The sequence below is a fragment of the Ursus americanus genome, chromosome X, assembly GCF_024610735.1.
Source record: "Ursus americanus isolate L20-20 chromosome X, mUrsAme1.1.p, whole genome shotgun sequence".
In the NCBI taxonomy this organism is placed as follows: domain Eukaryota; kingdom Metazoa; phylum Chordata; class Mammalia; order Carnivora; family Ursidae; genus Ursus; species Ursus americanus.
This window is the reverse complement of record NC_142164.1, coordinates 52,884,087-52,902,610: the sequence shown is the minus strand read 5'-3', so window position 1 is coordinate 52,902,610 and position 18,524 is coordinate 52,884,087. Positions and strand designations below refer to the sequence as shown.

Below are 18,524 nucleotides of genomic sequence, written 5' to 3'. Positions count from 1 at the left end.
CATCTCCTCAGACCAGGGAAACAAAGTCAAGATTAAACTATTGGGACTACACCAAAACGGAAAACTTTAGCACAGTGAAGGAAACCATCAACAAAATGAAAAGGCAACTTATTGAACAGGATAAGATATTTGCAAATTATCTACCCAATAAGGAGTTAATATCCAAAATATATGAAGTTATATAACTTCACATTGAAGGGGGAATAATCTGGTTAAATCGGGCAGAAAATCTAAATAGACATTTTTCTAAAGAAGACGTGCACATGGTAAGCACACACGTGAAAAGATGCTGAACATCACCAACTGTTAAGGAAATGCAAATCAAAACCACAAGGAGATTTCACCTTACACATATCAGAATGGTTACCAAAAAAAAGCAAGAAATATCAAGTGCTGTTGAGGATGTGGAGGAAAATGAAAATCTGTATCCTATTAGTGGCAATGTAAATTGGTGCAGCTACTTAAAAAAAACAGTATGGGGTTCTTCAAAAACTTAAAAATAGAAATATCATATGATCCAGTAATTCCACCACTGGACAATTACCACCCTCAAAAAAATGAAAATACTAATTTGAAAAGATACATGCATCTCTATGTTTATTGCAGCATTATTTACAATAGCCTAGAAATGGAAGCAACCCAAGTGCTCATTGATAGATAAATGAATAAAGATGTGGTGTATATATGCATATATAAATATATGATTTAGGGATTCTTATTATTCCAAAATTATCTGCCTCCTTACTGAGAGGTTTCTTGTTGCTAATGTTTGCTTGTTGATCTGCTTAGATGATCTGTCCATTGCTGTGAGTGGGGTGTTAAAGTACCTACTATTATTGTATTATTATTGATGTGTTTCTTTAATTTTGTTATTAATTGTTTTATATATTTGGCTGCTCCCAAGTTAGGGGCATAAATATTTACAATTGTTAGATCTTGTTGGATAGACCCTTTTATTACGCTATAGTGTCCTTCTTCATCTCTTATTACAGTCTTTGGTTTAAAATCTAGTTTGTCTGTTATAAGGATGGCTGCTACAGCTTTATTTTGATGTCCATTAGTATGATAAATGGTTCTCCACCTCCTCACTTTCAGTCTGGAGGTGTCATTGTGTCAAAAATGAGTCTCTGGTAAGCAGCATATCCATGGGTCTCTTTTTTTTTTAATCCATTGATACTCTATATCTTTTGATTGGAGCACTTAGTCCATTTACATTCAGAGTAATTATTGAAAGATATGAATTTAATGTCATTGCATTACCTCTAGTAACTATTCCTATAGATTATCTCTGTTCCTTTCTGGTCTTTGTTACTTTTGGGCTGTCTCTCCACTCAAAGGATCCCCTTTAATATATCGTGCAGGGCTGGTTTAACGTTCACAAATTCCTTTAGTTTTTCTTTGTCCTGGAAGCTATTTATCTCTCCTTCTGTTCTGAATAACAGCCTTGCTGGATCAAGTACTTGGCTGCATTTGTTTTCCCATCATTCAGCATGTTGAATATGTCATGCTAGTCCTTTCTGGCCTGCCAGGTCTTTGTGGACAGGTATGCTTCCAGCCTTATGTTTCTACCCTTGTAGGTTAAGGACTCTTGTCCCCAGCTGCTTTCAAGATTTTCTCTTTATCTTTGAAATTTGCAAGTTTCACTATATGTCAAGGTAATGACCTATTTTTGTTGGTTTTGAAGGGGGTACTCTGCCTTCTGGATTTGAATCCCTGTTTCTTCCCCCAGATTAGGGGAGTTCTCAGCTATAATTTGTTCAAATAAAACTTCTGCCCCTCTCTCCTGCTCCTCATCTTCTGGGACCCCTGTAATGGGGATATTATTTCACTTTACAGATTGCTGAGTTCTCTAAGTCTCCCCTCACAATCTAATAGTTTTTTTTTCTCTTTTCCTTTCAGTTTCCGTATTTTCCATTTTATCTTCTGTATCACTGATTCACTCTTCTGCTTCATTCATCCTTATTTTTATGACCTCCACCTGGGACTGCATCTCATAATAGCATTATTAATTTTGGCCTGGCTCGATTTTAGTTCTTCTATCTCTACAGTAAGGGATTCTGTAGCGTTTTCTGTTTTTATCAAGCCCAAATAGTATCTTTATAATCTTTTTTTTAATCCTAGTTCAGACATCTTACTTATATCCATATCAATTAAATCCCTGGCAATGAGTACTTCTTCCTGTTCTTTCTTTTGGGGTGAGTTTCTCTGTCTCATCATTTTGTCCAGAAAAGAAAGAAAGTGAAAAACAAAAACAATAATAACATCAACAACAACAAAAACTTCAGTAAGTGTTTCTGGTGTATGCTATGTAGTCTCTGCTGTTGCATTTTGGTTACTCTTTCCCAATTGCCCATCCTCTAGAGAATTCCTCCTTGCTTGTAGTGGGGAATGCTTGGACCTTTAATTGGGTGTGCTTTGATTTGTTTGCCAAGATATGCCTGGAAAAGAAGAAAAAGAAGAGGAAAAAAAAGGCCTGATCCAAGAAAAGAGAAAAGGAAAAGGAACAAAAATGCAAACAAACAGAGAAACAAAACTATAAGACTGACTCCAAAGAATAAGAATGAAAGAAGGGGGGAAAAAAGTAAGGAAAGAAGAAAACAAGGAAAAAAAAAAGCCTGATCCAAAAACTAAGAGAAGGAAACAAACCAACAAATGAACAACAACAACAAAATTAAAACATTTTATAAAAAGAAGATAATGTCTAAGAGATATATGGCTATAATTGAAAAGAGCTATTTAGAATTTATCTCTCCCAGTGCAACCCATGGAATATCTTTACTGGGGCTTATTGTGAGGTCCCCACCTACTCTACTCTCTTTTGCTCTCTCCCACACTCTCCCTCTTACTGATTTTGCTTCATGAAAAGGGTTCCCTCCCCTTTGTGGCCATGAAGTTTTCCTCTCCCTTAATTCATGGCTCCAAACCTCACATCTGCCACATTCTCTTTCTCCAAGTGTGCACATTGTTTATTAATCCTCCATATTGCTAGTTATTCAAAATAGTTGGATTTTGATCTTGCTATGTTGGAAGGATGAGTCAAGCTCAGGGTCCCCCTATGGGAATTCATAGTGCCTGGCTAGATAAGATTTAATACACACACGCTTCCCTGAATGAGACTAATTGAAAAGCAAAGAAGGAGTGTCCAGAAAACTGGGCCGCCTTTAAGGTTTCTGGGCTAAAAACAGCCAGATCCTCGATGTGGCTCAATGCACTCATCCAGGAAGTAAATGCTTGACTTAGAAGAAACATTTATCTTTGGAGGTCACATACTCCACATACTCCTTGCCTGCACACACGTCAAGAGCACAGCTTGTTCTAATCACCCAATACTCCCTATGTCACTGTCCTGATTATTAAAGCTTTGCACTCCCTTTTGTTTTTCTTATTCCCTTGTAATCTTTTCATTTGCCACCTCAGGGTTTACTGGACAAACCTGACATCCCCCTACTACTTCTGATGTAGTTTTTTGGGGGTGGTGTTGTTGAGGTCTGGAGCTGATGGCCAAGAAAGAATTCTTGAGACATCTTTGGTACAAAAAGGTGGTTTTATTAAAGCATGGAGACAGGACCTGTGGGCAGAAAGAGCTGCTGGTGCTGCTGCCTCCTGCTTCCTGCTGCCTAGGGATTGTGAGAAGCTGATTATATACCTTGGGGTTTGGGGAAGTAAAGGTAAAGGGACAGTCCAAAAGGACTTTCATATGCTAAAGAAGACTTAGGATCCTGGAGGACTGTTATAATCTGCCTATCTCAAGTATTTGTCAAAGGGCTGCAGGATTTAAGGACATTTAGCTCTATCTACATTTCCTGCTGCTTTTGTTTCCCACATCACTCCACTACCTTAACTCCACCCCCAGCTGGGTAGTATAGACATTTTAACATTTGTTCTTCCAATCCACAAGCTTGGAGTTTCCCATTTCTTTGTGTCATCTTCAATTTGATAAATTCTAAATAACCTTTTTCAGTTATAGCCACATATTTCTTAGACATTATTATACTTTTAATACATTTCTAATGTCTAATTAGCTCATTGTTACTGACAATTAAGTATACCTACACCACGAAGGTGCACTAGGAGTTGGCAAAAATGTTACTATTATAATCTTTGATCTCACTCAGCATCAGTTTTTAATCAATATTATTTCAACATGATCCCATGTAGAATATTCTAAGTATTTAGCAAATACATGACCACAGATTAAAATTAATTGAAGAGATTGTCAACTAGTCTGCATACATTATGAAGTGTATATTTGTAGCAAAGTTACACATGCACATTATAAAAATTTCAAACAGCATAAATGAATATAAAGTTATAATTAAATGTCCCCTCCTTTCATATACAAAAAAATATATTATTTTATATTGATAAGTAATGAAAAATTTTTGTGGCCAAAGGAACAACTAAACAAATGCTTCAATTTCTTTGACGTGTATGAACAAGAGTACTTTGAAAGGATAAAAGAATCATATTACATTCTATGAAGATGAATAAAAAGGGGCTTAACCGACAGGTACCTCGTAATGCCCAGTATAGATATAAATAATATAATTTTCCAAAGTTGGTTGGACATTTATATGCCTGAACTTAGTAAAGATTCCTTGTATTTCTCTATTAAGGAACATTTTAAATTACTGGAAAGAGAAATATGACTTTAGAGAATAAAACTTAAGATAAAATACATATTGGAAGCTTTGAAAATCCTTATAAAACATTTAATTTTGTATAGCCAACATCAAAGAAATATTTACAAAATAATCATGCTTATTAACTATGTAATTTTAGCTTTTATAGGCTCCTTTGTGATTCATTAAGAATCTTACTGGTTGGGGCGCCTGGGTGGCCCAGTTGGTTAAGCGTCTGCCTTCGGCTCATGTCATAATCCTGGGATCCTGAGATTGAATCCCACGTCAGGCTCCCTGCTCAGTGGGGACTCTGCTTCTCCCTCTCCTTCTGCCTGCTGCTCTGCCTTCTTGTGTTCTCTCTTTTTCTCTCTGACTCTCAAATAAATAAATAAAATCTTAAAAAAAAATCTTACTAGTTTATTAATGTGATCCTAAGGGTAGGATGCAGTATTTCCCAGATTTTATTTTCATTTCCTAGTTTTATTTTCATGTCTTTTCTTTTTCTTATTTCTTCTCAAGATGCCTATAAAACATTTTTATGTATTTACATTTTTAAATTTGTGATAGGCAATTTTTGAGTTGTAAAAATAATGATCTCACTCCACCTCATGTTTTCCCATTCTATTTGAGTAATCTTACAAGAATCAAATTTATAAAAATTATAGGAAACACAGGAAAACTGGATAAATGAAATTATAATTGGGATTTAAAAAAAAGTTGTGCTGTTTGACTTTGCTTCTGTAAACATTGACAAATGAGAATAGCTAGTGGAGCAAAAGTGCCAGTTACCTGAAAGACACTCAAGTCCATTTTTTGTGGGGTTACTCCTCCCCTTGATATTTAAATGAATTCGTGACAAGAATCAGATGCTTAACCAACTGAGCCACTCAGGCACCGTGTGACTTCACTTTTTAAGGGAAGTCCATCTCCCTTCCTATTTCTAGTCTCCACTAGAAATACACTCAATACATATTTGTATTCTGTCTCTTGTTTTCCTCTAATTGTTTCGTGTAAGTATTGTATCTTTAACTTTTTTCAGCGGGTGGACTAGCCTTGAATTCCAAATTATTATTCCATATACATATTTTTTTCATTTGGAAATTAATTAATTTATCGTGGGTCAGAACCACTTAAATGTTAACTGACATAATTTTGACATTAAGAACATGGGCTCTGTCTAGGTTTAAGTCCTAGCTCTTCCATTTACTTCCTGTGTGAACTTAGGAGTGATTATCCTCTCTGCACTTTAGTTTCTTCATCTGTAAAAAAAAAAAAAATAGCACCAAATTCATAGGGTTATTTTTAATTGGAATGTTTAGTATATTCACTCTAAAGTAATTCTTGATAGGAATTAATTTAGACCTGCCATTTTATCACCGTTTTTTTCCCCATCTGTTTTTTGTCTTTCTGTTACTTCTCCCTTTTTGGGGATTAATTTGACTTTTTTTCAGAAATTCACCTTAACATATTAAGGAGATTTTAAATTATTTTAATTATTGATTTTTTTGCATTATTTTAGTGGTTTCTTTAGACAGCATGTTATACATCCCTTAGCTTTTTACTACTGGTTGGTGTTAATATTGTCACTTCACATAAAATGTAAGAACCTTGCAATTATATATGTCAATTTACTAATCACATCTTTTCTTGTGGTTGTCATATGTCTTATAGCTACATACATTATATATATATATATATATATATATATATATATATATATATATATCCCACAATACAATGTTATATATAAGTTGTTTTATATTATGGTGATATTTTCCCCATAATTTTATAAATTAAACTGTTTGTTTTATAGATTTATATGCTGTTGTCATAAATAATGCATATCTTCTCTATACCCTTTTCTCAGTTTTCTTCAATGGTACCATCTTGCAAGCCATAGTATAGTATTCAGTTGTCATGAATACAGACAAAAAGTTTTCTAATTACATGGAAACCTTGAGATGCTTTTTTAAAGCTAAATCCACCCCATTCTTGTCCCTAATCCCTAGGAACCATTAATCCTTTCTCCATTTCTATAATTTTGTCTTTTCAGTAAAGTTATATAAATAAAATCATGCAGCATGTAACCTTTGGGGAATGGCTTTTTTCCCTCACCACAATTTCCTCGAGATTCCCCCAAGTTGTTCTGTGTATCAATGATTAGTTATCTTTATTGCTAAGTTCCATTCAATGGTATGGATACACCACAGTTTGTATCCTGTTGAAATAGGTCTGGACTGTTTCCACTTTTTGGTTACTACAAATAAAGCTGCTCTTAGTATTTGTGTACAGTTGTTTTGTGTGTGTGTGTGTGTGTGTGTGTGTGTGTGTGTGTGTAAATCAGTTTTATTTTCTCTGGAAAAAAAATCCCTATAGTGTAATTTTTAGGTAATACAGTGGTCATTTATTTAGTTTTTAAAGAAACTGTCCAACTTTTCCAGGATGGCTCTACCACCTTACATTCCCACCAACAATTTGATTTGCTTTCTCCACATCTTCACAAACACTTGGTGTTGTCACTCTTTCTTACTTTAGCCATTTTGATAGGTATATCCTCATATCTCATTGGGATTTAAATTTGAATTTTCCCAGTGGTTAATAACTCTGAATATCTTTTTGATATATTTTTAACCTATTTATGTTCATTTGGGTAAATGTTCAAGTCTTTTGTCCATTTTTAAATTGGATTATTTTTTTATATTGTTGAGTTCTTTATATATCATAGGTTCTAATCTTTTGTGTGATATGGGCTTTTGAATATTTTCTCTGTACCTTGTCTTTTTATCCTCTTAAGGAGTGCTTTCACAGAGCAAAATTTATAACTTCGATTGAGTCCAGTTCATCATTTTTTTTAATAGATGATGCTTTTGGTGTCAATTCTACAAACTTTGCCTAGCACTAGATCCTGAAGACTTTCTTCCATGTTTTTTTTTTTTACTTTTAGAGTTCCATATTTTATACTTAAGTGCATTATTCATTTTGAATTATTTTGTGTATACAGTGTGAGACTTAGGTCAAGGTTCATTTCTTTTTACTATAGATGTCCAGTTTTCTGGCATTATTTGTTGAAAGAATTATCCTCTCCTCATTTAATTGCTTTTACAACTTTGCCAAAAATCAGTTGGGCATGTTTTTGTGTATGTAATTCTGGGTTCTCTACTTTGTTCCACTGGTTTATCCATGTGTGACTTTTTCTGCCAATAAAACACATTCTAGATTACTGTAGCTATACGGAAGGCTTTACTATTGGGTATTGGGTAGTATGATTATTTTTCAAGACTATTTTAGCTATTGTCTTGTATGCATGTGTTGCTACAACAAAACACCACAGACTAGTAACTTAAATAATGGGCATTTACTTCTCACAGTTCAGGAGGCTGGGAAGTCCAAGATTAGGTTGCAAGTATGATCTGATTCTAGAGACAGCCCTCTGTCCACAAACAGTTTCTTTCTCACTGCATCTTCACATAGTGGAGAAAAAGAGTGCACTGATGTCTCTTCCTCTTCATAAGAACACTTATTCCATCATGCAATATTCACTCTCATGACCTCATCTAAACCTAATTACCTCCCAAAGGTCCAACCTCCTACTACCATCATATTGGGGTTACAGCTTCAACATATGAATTTTGGGGGACACAAATATTTGGTCCATAATAGCTATTATAGGGTTGTGCCTTTCCTTATAAATTTTAGAAGAAGCATATCTATGTCTACAAAGTCTTTACTGGAGTTGATAAGAATTTCATTAAGAATTTACACACACACACACACACACCACACACCAGCTGGTCCTGCTTAATGTAGCTATGCAGTAAGTATTAACAAACTGAGGGGTGTTAGAGGGAGGTGGGTGGGGGTGGGCTAGGTGGGAGATGGGTATTAAGGAAGACACTTACCAACTTACACTGAAAATTTCCAAATCTTTATGTATGGTGACTAACATAATATAATAAAAAATCATTAAAAAAAAAAGAAAGAAAATTTCCAAATCTTTATCTTCACCCTTGATCTCTGTATTGAGCTCCAGATCCACATTTTCCCATACCAACTGAACATATCTATGTCAGTATTTCACTGAAATATCAACCTTAACCTATTCCAAACTAAATTCATCACTTTGCAACCTGTACTCACATTACACCTGAGAAGCTGTTCTTATTGACATTTTTATTTCCTATTTCATCATCAACCTTTCAGTTATCAAGGGCAGACATGCTTTTATATCACCATCCATATGTAATTAATCATCATATGTTGTTGATGCTTCTTCATAATTTCTTTCATGACTCTCACCAACTTCCCATTTTTATCACTCTGATTCAGGCCCCTATCATCTCTTATCTATGCTATTGCAACAGCCTCCTGATTTTCAGTTTTCCTATCTTTGTAATCCATTTATCTTCTTAAAATTCAGATTTCAAAATGGACTATAAATATCTCCCATTACCTACAATGTTTTGTTCATAGTAGTTGGTAAATATTTCCTGAATTAAATTATCTGTTCAAACCTAGATAGATGTGCTTACTTCTCACAATCCACTGAATGCAAATATCTACAGAGATAGTGAATATATTTATTCTCAAAATTTAAACTCAATATTTTCCTAAAGCTATTATATATGAAGTATTTGATGTTCAAAAATAGGCTTCTAAAAAGGCCAAAAATAGCCTCCAAAATAAAAAGCTATGTCAAAAACAACATCACACACACACACACACACACACACACACACAACACACACACATATGCAAAAACAAACAAATGCTGTCCTGCTATTGCATACATTCCTCTTTTCAAGTTTTTATTCTGAAATGAGAAAACGGGATTCAATTTAAAATAGTAAAAATTTCAACATATACAGCCTGATACTTTACAAAGCTCACATTTAAAAAACGCATCATAAATGTAAACAGTTGGAAAGAATGCAATTTCTAGCATATTTGTAAACATTGGCATTTCAAAATAAGACTTTTAAATTACTCTTTCAAATATATCCAATGGAATCTAAATACTGTGGTGATTTGATGCTGTTCTCATTCATTTAATAATACATGGAAAAAACTTTTTTTTAGCAGGAAACATTTTAATTTATTTTGTCCTTGAACCTATATTTTCATTTCATTTTCCTAAAAAGAAATTTCCTAAAATAATATATTTTAAAAGTATTCTATAGATACCTTATTATAATTCCTGAAACAAAAATACGTATAGAAATTAAATCCTATGGTGTGCCTGGGTGGCTCAATCATTAAGCATCTACCTTCAGCTCAGGGCATGATCCCAGGGTCCTGGGATCGAGCCCCACACTGGGCTCCTCCACTGGGAGCCTGCTTCTTCCTCTCGCACTCCCCCTGCTTCTGTTCCCTCTCTCGCTGGCTATCTTTTTCTCTGTCAAATAAATAAATACAATCTTTAAAACAAAGAAATTAAATTGTATTTTTAAAATTTCCTTTGACAATATATTTTTTTCATTGATAACATTATAATTATTAACATAAAAATTAAAGAAAGCATCATAGGTATATTTTTTATTTGTAACAGGTATTAAAAAATATTAAGATTTTACTGGGAATGAATCATTAGTAGAGACAGATGGTACTTTTGTATTCAGTTCCTGTATCAACAATGAATATTAATTTTTGCTAGAATGAGACAAGAGTCAGCATCATTTTTTTTTGTTTCTTTGTTTTACAGATGTGAGCACTGAAAAAAAAATGTTCACCTAAACAAGTGGACGAATGTAAATGGAAGGAGTTTTGTTACAGCAATGTCATGTAATTCTTTGAGCTCCTTTTGTGGGCGTCAGAAAACTGACTGGGGTTTTGAGTCAATGTTAATAATATTTTTTAACCTTCTTCAATATTGTGTAGCAATTAGGACAAGTTTGTTTTAAAGTCCTGTGTTTAGGGTTCAAGCTTTTCAAATCAGATACTGTTTTTGTTTATTTGATTGTTTGTTTGTTTTTGTTTTTGTTTTGCACCATTTTAGTGCTGTCCAATGTAGCTTGTGCCAAGTGAACAGATCCACCTCAGGGTCATAATAGATTGTTGCATGTGCAGTGTTTAACATACTGAAGTCTATGACTATATTATATTTTTAATTAGGTTCCATGCCCTGCATGGAGCCCAATGCAGGGCTTGAAATCATGACCCTGAGGTCAAGATCTGGATGCTCAACCAACTGAGCCATCCCGGTGCCCCATGACTATATTATTTTTCTTTAAGTTGCATAATCAGATAATTTTGTGAAACAAATAAAGTATTCCTAAGTACATTTGAAAAATGCTAACTTCTGTAGCATCCTAACAGCTGACTGATTCAATTTGCTGGCCAGAATTTTTTTCAGAACACATTAACAGGGTGCATGGCTGCTAAGTTAACAGATTTCAACTGGTTTGCAGGCTTCTTCCCCCACCTGTATAATTCATTATTTAGAAGAGTATTTCAACCCGTAACCAATTTGCAGTTTCATTTTAAAATTCTAGCACTTGCAGAAACAGTAATTAATGTGGTAACAAATTCATCCACAATTTGTCATTCAATAATTCTACATATATTAAATATTTATTAGATGCAAAGCAGATAATAAGGCAATGAGGAGGCAGTGATGAGTAAGATATGGTTCTTATCCTTACAGTCATCTTCTCTCTGTTTGAATATGTTTACATCTTACTTTTATAATCAGAAATTTAAAAGGAACCCTCATGCTTCATAAAATATTATTCTCTTCAATTATTTTCTAGAAGATCTGTATACTTTCTTAGTCATTCCACAATTCTGTGTCCAAGATCTAGGAAAATGGTCATAATCTGCATACTTTACAAAAGCACATTCTCAGTAGAATCATACAGAATATTGTGTTATCAATGTCTAGTGTTTCATAGGTATTAGTTACTATTCAACATATTGTAAAAAGTATATGAATAGACAATTATATCTGAATCATAACAAGCTCAGAAAATATATTAGCAAAATAAGGTTGCAGACTCCTGGTACCCAAGAAGATAATACTCAGATGGACTATTTAGATGGATAAATTGGAACTACTTTTTCTACTACCATAAGTTATTTGCACCTCTATTATAACATTTTATTCACTTGGCCTGCTATTTACAGTGTGCTTTACTCTATGTCTGTTTTAAGCACAGTGGAGAATACAGTGGTGTAAAACACAGATAATTTTTTTCAGGTTTTTACTTTTTCAAGATTTTACTTAAATACCAGTTAGTTAACATACCGTGCAATATTAGTCTCTGGTGTAGAATTTAGTAATTCATCACTTATATAACACCCAGTGCTCATCATAACAACTGCCCCCCCTTAATAACCATCACATATTTAACCCATCGCCCCACCCAACTCCCCTCTGATAACCATCAATTTGTTCTCTAAGTGAAGAGACTGTTTTCTGGCTTGCCTCTCTTTCACCCCCAATGTTCATAGGTTTTGTTTCTTAAATTCCACTTATGAATGAAATCACATGGTATTTGTCTTTCTGTAACTGACTTATTTCGCTTAGGATAATACTCTCTAGCTCCATCCACGTCATCGCGAATGGCAAGATTTCATTCATCTTTACACTGAATGATATTCTGTTGTGTATATATACCACATCTTCTTTATCCATTCATCAACTGATGGACACTTGGGCTGTTTCCATAATTTGGCTATTGTAGAAAATATTGCTATAAACATCAGGGTGCATGTATCACTTTGAATCAGTATTTCTGTATTCTTTGTGTAAATACCAGTGAAACTACTGGTTCATAGGGTAGTTCCATTTTTAAATTTCGAGGAAACTCCATACTGATTCAATAGTAGCTGCACAAGTTTGCATTCCCACCAACAGTGCAAGAGGGTTTCCCATTCTCCACAACCTTACCAACACCTCTTGTTTCTTGTGTTGCTTGCTTTTAGCAATTCTGAGAGGTGTGAGGTGATATTTCATTGTGTTTTGACTTGTATTTCCCTGATGATGAGTGATGTTGAGAATCCTTTCATATGTCTGTAGGCCATCTGGATGTCTTCTTTGAAAAAAATGTCTATTTATATCTTCTGCTCATTTTTGACTGGATTATTTGTTTTTTGGGTGTTGAGTTTGATAAGTTCTTATAAATTTTAGATGCTTACCCCTTGTCAGATATGTCATTTGCAAATATCTTCTCCCATTCTAAAGGTTGTCTTTTAATTTGGTTGATTATTTTCCTTCACTGTGCAGAAGCTTTTTATCTTCATGAAGTCCCAATATTTTATTTTTGATTTTGTTTCCTTTGCCTCAGGATACATACCTAGTAAGAAGTTTCTGTGGCCAGTGTCAAAGAGATTACTGTCTGTGTCGTCCTCTAGGAGTTTGATGGTTTCCTGTCTCACATATAAGTCTTTCATCCATTTTGAATTCATTTTTGTGTTTGGCATAAGAAAGTGGTCAAGTTTCATTCTTTTGCATGTTGTTGCTCTCCAGTTTTCCCAACACCAACTGTTGAAGAGACTGTATTTTTCCCATTGGATATTCTTTAATACTTTGTCAAAGAATAATTTACCATACTGTTGTGTTCATTTCTAGGTTTTTAATTCTCTTCCATTGAACTGTGTGTCTGCTTCTGTGATAGTACCATATTGTTTTGATCACCACAACCTTGTAATATAACTTGAAGTATGTAACTGTGAGCCTCCAGCTTTGCTTTTGTTTTTCAAGATTGCTTTGGCTATTAGGGGTCTGTTGTGGTTCCATACAAATTTTAGGATTTTTTCTAGCCATGTAAAAAATGGTGGTGTTATTTTTGATAGGGATTGCATTAAATGTGAAGATTGGTTTGGGTAGTATAGACATTTTAACAATATTTAGTATTTCAATTCTCGATCATGGAATGTTTTTCTACTTCTTGTGTCACCTTTAATTTCTTTCTTGTGTCACCTTTAATTTCTTTCATCAGTTTCATAGTTTTCAAAGTACAGATGTTTTCCCTCTTTGGTTAGGTTTGTTCTTAGGTATCTTACTATTTTTGGTGCAATTGTAAATAAGATTACTTCTTTTCTCTTTCTGCTGCTTCATTATTGGTGTATAGAAATGCAACAGATTTCTGTATGTTGATTTTATATTCTGTGACTCTACTGAATTTGTGTATCAGTTCTAGCAATTTTTTTGTGGAGTATTTTGGGTTTTCTTTATAGATTATTATGTCTTCTGCAAATAGTGAAAGTTTTAATTCTTCCTTACCAATTTGGAAGCCTTTTATTTCTTTTTGATTTCTGCTTGCTGAGACTAGAACTTCCAGTACAATGTTAAAAAACAGTGGTGATAGTGGACATCCTTGTTTATTCTTGACCATAGAGGAAAATTTCTCAGTTTTTTCCCATTGAGGATGATATTAGCTGTGGTATTTTCACATATGGCCTTAATTATGTTGAGTTATATTCCTTCTATCTCTACTTTGTTGAAGGTTTTTATCATGAATGGACTTTATACTTTGTGAAATGCTTTTTATTTAACTATTGAAAGGATAATTTAGTCCTCATACTTTCTTTTATTAATGTGGTATATCACATTGATTTATAAATATTGAACCACACTGGCAGTCCAGGAATAAATCCCACGTGATCGTGGTGAATGATTCTTTTAATGTACTGTTGGATTTGCTAGTATTCTGTTGAGAGAATCTTTGAATCCATGTTCATCAGGGATATTGGTGTTTTTTTTTTTTTGTGGAGTCTGTATCTGTCTTACCTTTGTCAAGGTAATTCTTGCTTCATAGAATGAATTTAGAAAATTTCCTGCCATTTCTCTTTTGGGGAATAATTTGAGAAGAATAGATATTAATTCTTCTTTAAATGTTTGGTAGAATTCTCCTGGGAAGCCATCTGGCCTTAGACTTTTGTTTACTGGGAGAGTCTTTGCTGGTTATCAATATATGCAAGTTTTCTATTTCTTCTTGTTTCAGTTTTGGTTCAGTTGATGTGTTTCTAAGAATTTAACCATTTCTTCCAAGTTATCTGATTTGTTAACATATAATTGTTCACAATATTCTCTTATAGTTGTTGATATTTTTGTGGTGTTGGTTGTAATCTATCCTCTCTCATTTGTTATTTTATTTATTTGATTCCTCTCTATTTTTGATAAATCTGGCTAGGGATTTATCAATTTTATTAACTTTTTCAAACCATTTTCCTGGTCTGATTAATCTTTTCTCTCTCTCTCTTTTTTTTTTTTTTAGTTTCTATATCGTTTATTTCTGCTCTAATCTTTATTATTTCTTTCCATCTGCTGGCTTTAGCCTTCATTTTTTGTTCTTTTTTATAGCTCTTTTCAGTGTAAGGTTAGGTTGTTTGAGATTTTTCTTGAAGTAGGCCTCTATAGCTATATCGTTCCCTCTTAGGACAACTTTGGCTGCATCCCAAAGGTTTTGTACTGTCATGTTTTCATTTTCATTTGTTTCCATGTATATTTTTTTATGTTCAGTTAGCCACTGTGTAGTACATCATTAGTTTTTGATATAGTGTTTAGTGATTCATTAGCTACATATAACACCAGTGCTCATCACAGCATGTGCCCTCCCCAGTACCCATCACCCTGTTACCACTTCCACCATCCCCCTCCCCTCTGAGACCCTCAGTTTGTTTCCTGGGGTCCATAGTCTCTCATGGTTCATCTCCTTCTCTGATTTCTCCCCCTTCGGATTTCCCTCCCTTCCCCTATGGTCCTCTGTGCTATTGTTTATGTTCCACATATGAATGAAACCATATGTTAATTGTCTTTCACTGCTTGACTTACTTCACTTAGCATAATCCCCTCCAGTTCCATCCATGTCAGTGCAAATGTTGAGTATTCATCCTTTCTGATGGCTGAATAATATTCTATTGTATATATGTACCACATATTCTTTATCCATTCATCTGTTGAAGGGCATCTTGGCTCCTTTCACTGTTTGGCTATTGTGGACATTGTTGCTATGAACATTGGGGTGCATGTGCCCTTCTTTTCACTACATCCATGTATGTTTTTAAATATCTTCTTTGATTTCCTGATTGGCACATTCATTGTTTAGTACCATTTGTTTAACCTCCACGTATTTGTGATATTTCCAATTTTTTTTCTTGTGGTTGATTTCAAGTTTCATATCATTGTGGTCCTAAAAGATGCATGGTATGAACTCAACCTTTTGGTACTCGTTGAGGCCTGTTTTGTGACCTAGTACATGATCTTTCTGGAGAATGTCCCATGTGCACTTGAAAAGAATGTGTATTCTGCTGCTTTAGGATGAAATGTTCTGAATACATCTGTTAAGCTCATCTGGTCCATTGTGTCATTCAAAGCCATCGTTTCCTTGTTGATTTTCTGCTTAGATGATCAGTCCATTGACGTAAGTGGGGTGTTAAATTCCCCTACTCTTACTGTATTATTATTAATGAGATCCTTTATGTTCCTTATTAATTGCTTTATATATTTGATCGGCCTTCAACTGATTGGATAAAGCCCACACACATTAAGGAGGAAAATTTACTTTACTCAGTATATTGATTTAAATATTAAACTCATCCAGAAACAGCCAAAATAATGTTTTACCAAGTTTCTGGGTAACCCATATGTAGCCCAGCCAAACTGACACAAATTTACCATTACACCCAGAAAAACAAGAGAGGAAAGGGAAAGTCATAATTAGATTTCTAGAAAATTGCAGGTAAAATACTTCCCAAAACTTTGAAAAAGATATTCATTCTGTTTCCAAGTGTTTAAAATCCATTGCAAGTAGAAGTTTAAAAAATCTCTTCAGCCTCTCCATACTAGGTATGTAGAAACTGTGATGCAATGAAGTAAAGTTACTTATTCAAAATTATACAGCTCATTAACCATGAAGTCAGAACTAAAACCAAAACCTTATAATTCTGATAGTCTTTCTAAGAATACATTGGTATAATCTCCCCTTTATCACCTGTACACATTACATGGAAGCTGGATAAAATTCAAACTGAATTTCAAAATGGCATTAGTGAAAGCATTTCTGATACATGACTATTATAGAAACACCTCTGTACAATTAGTGATTCTGATTTAGATGTTAAAGTACTTTGCACATAGTTATTACTGAGTTACTTGGCAATTTGGAGTTGGTTCAAAACATGCCCTTTTTCATCCTCTCACAAGGACTTCTGAACAAAGAAAATAGACTTTTAATGTTCCCTGTGAAAGTAAAGAGCATAATAAAGAGGTGTTTATACAGGCATGGAGCCAGAATAGACTGTTTTCAAGCTATTGTCACTGAGAGAAGGCATCTCTTCTAAACTAACCAACTTAGTAGAACACTGCTGTCTTCCTTCAGGTGTAGACTTAAAATACTATTAATACATCCTCTAGTCGTGTGTGAGCGTGTGTGTGTGCATGTGTGTGCGTGTGTGTGTTTAGTCATGGGTAACCAATACTTTCTTATGTTTCTCAAACTGTTCAGGTTTTTAAGCAAATATTAATATAAGGCCATTCACATTTTTAGATATTTTGTAAAAATAATTACAAACCTGCATGAAAGCACGGATAAGATGCTGTCCTTTAATGAACCCCATCTAAATTTCCATAAGAACCTGAAAAAAGATCATCATGAACCTCCTGGTAGAAATTATTCTGGGACAAAGTGACCCATTCTCAGAAGTGGGCTAATCTGGCAGGGGGTGGGGTGATTAGAGGGAATCTAAAAGAAAGTGAGTTTAAATACTGTTTTTGCTCACTTGCCTGGGTTTAAGCCTCAGATACTGTACTTAGGGTAAGGAAGAAGCTGGGTTAGATATTTGCAAGTCCAGGTGGGAGGGCTGTGAGCCTGAAATTCTAGCAGCTGCAGTGTGTTATGGTAGCTGCTTTCCTGTGCTAAGCTGATTTACTTTAAGGTCTGATCTCATCATCCTGTCAGTGTGAGTTCCCACCTACGCTGTTAGCTGCAGTTTTCTGCTTCAGCTAGAAAGCTAGAGTGCACCACAGGCAGTGGGGGAAGGGAGGGAAGCAAGGAAGACTGCTCTCAGCACTTGTGCTTTTGTTAGTTCTACAGAAGAGGCAGAGAAACAGGAGATAACAAAGGCTCCATTTCCTTTCTGTGAGAGAAGGCTTTTGTCTTTCCTCCTGCAACAATGTCAGTGTCTGGCAAGAAAGAGTTTCATATGAAACAGACCCTAAGGCTACACTGGAGGTGGTTTAGTCATCCTTCTCAAGGGTCGCCCAACACTGGAATCTGCTTTCAGCAGGAAGGATATGAGCATAGAGGGACCCCGGTTCAGGGCAGGTTGAACAACCATGCTCAGGACAGAAACAGACTGAAAAAAAGGAACAATCCTTTCCACCCCAACATACTAACACCAGTGCCAGGACTGGCCCCTGACCATCAAAGAGCCTTTCAGAATTGGCACTCACAAAACCTGATAGAACATCTTCGAGCAAATGAAGATACTCCTAAAGCAGTTTCAGAAGAGAATTTGTTTAAAGAAGCCTGTGAGAAACACTTACAAGATTTGGAGATGATTGCTGATGATAATACAGAGGATTCTACAGTGAGGTAGGAGTTTTCAGTCACATAACTGAAAACCATAGACTAGGTTAACTTATTCTCTACAACTCTCATTTACTGCTTAAATAAAAGTGCTATAATTTTCTGAATTTGTACGCAATCAGGGTTTATAAGAACCCCCTCCTCTTAAGTCTATAAAGGAAAACAGTAATTTTACATATGTTTTGATAATTAATGGGAAATATGTTTTAGGGTTGTGAGTTTACTTTTCTGATTCCATTTCAATTCTGTTAAGATTTCTGTTTTAGTCGTAAGAGATGTTTATTATAATTACTAACTTTTTGTAAATATTCTCTGTGGCTTGGATGTTCATATACTTGTGATTCTCTGTGCCAGTGTAATAAATCACATAAATAGA

At 34.6% G+C, this 18,524-nt stretch overlaps 1 protein-coding gene across 2 annotated transcripts in view; it reads left to right on the top strand.

The window, feature by feature from the left end:
- The first annotated feature begins 17,530 nt into the window (after positions 1–17,530).
- The window catches only part of KLHL4 (kelch like family member 4), a 155,367-nt gene continuing 154,373 nt past the window's right edge, over positions 17,531–18,524 (top strand). For both annotated transcript variants that reach the window (XM_045805099.2, XM_045805098.2), the window contains exon 1: positions 17,531–18,154. In XM_045805099.2, the coding sequence (XP_045661055.1) occupies positions 17,733–18,154 (422 nt within the window). In that variant the 5' untranslated portion in view covers positions 17,531–17,732. The remainder of the gene's footprint in view (positions 18,155–18,524) is intronic.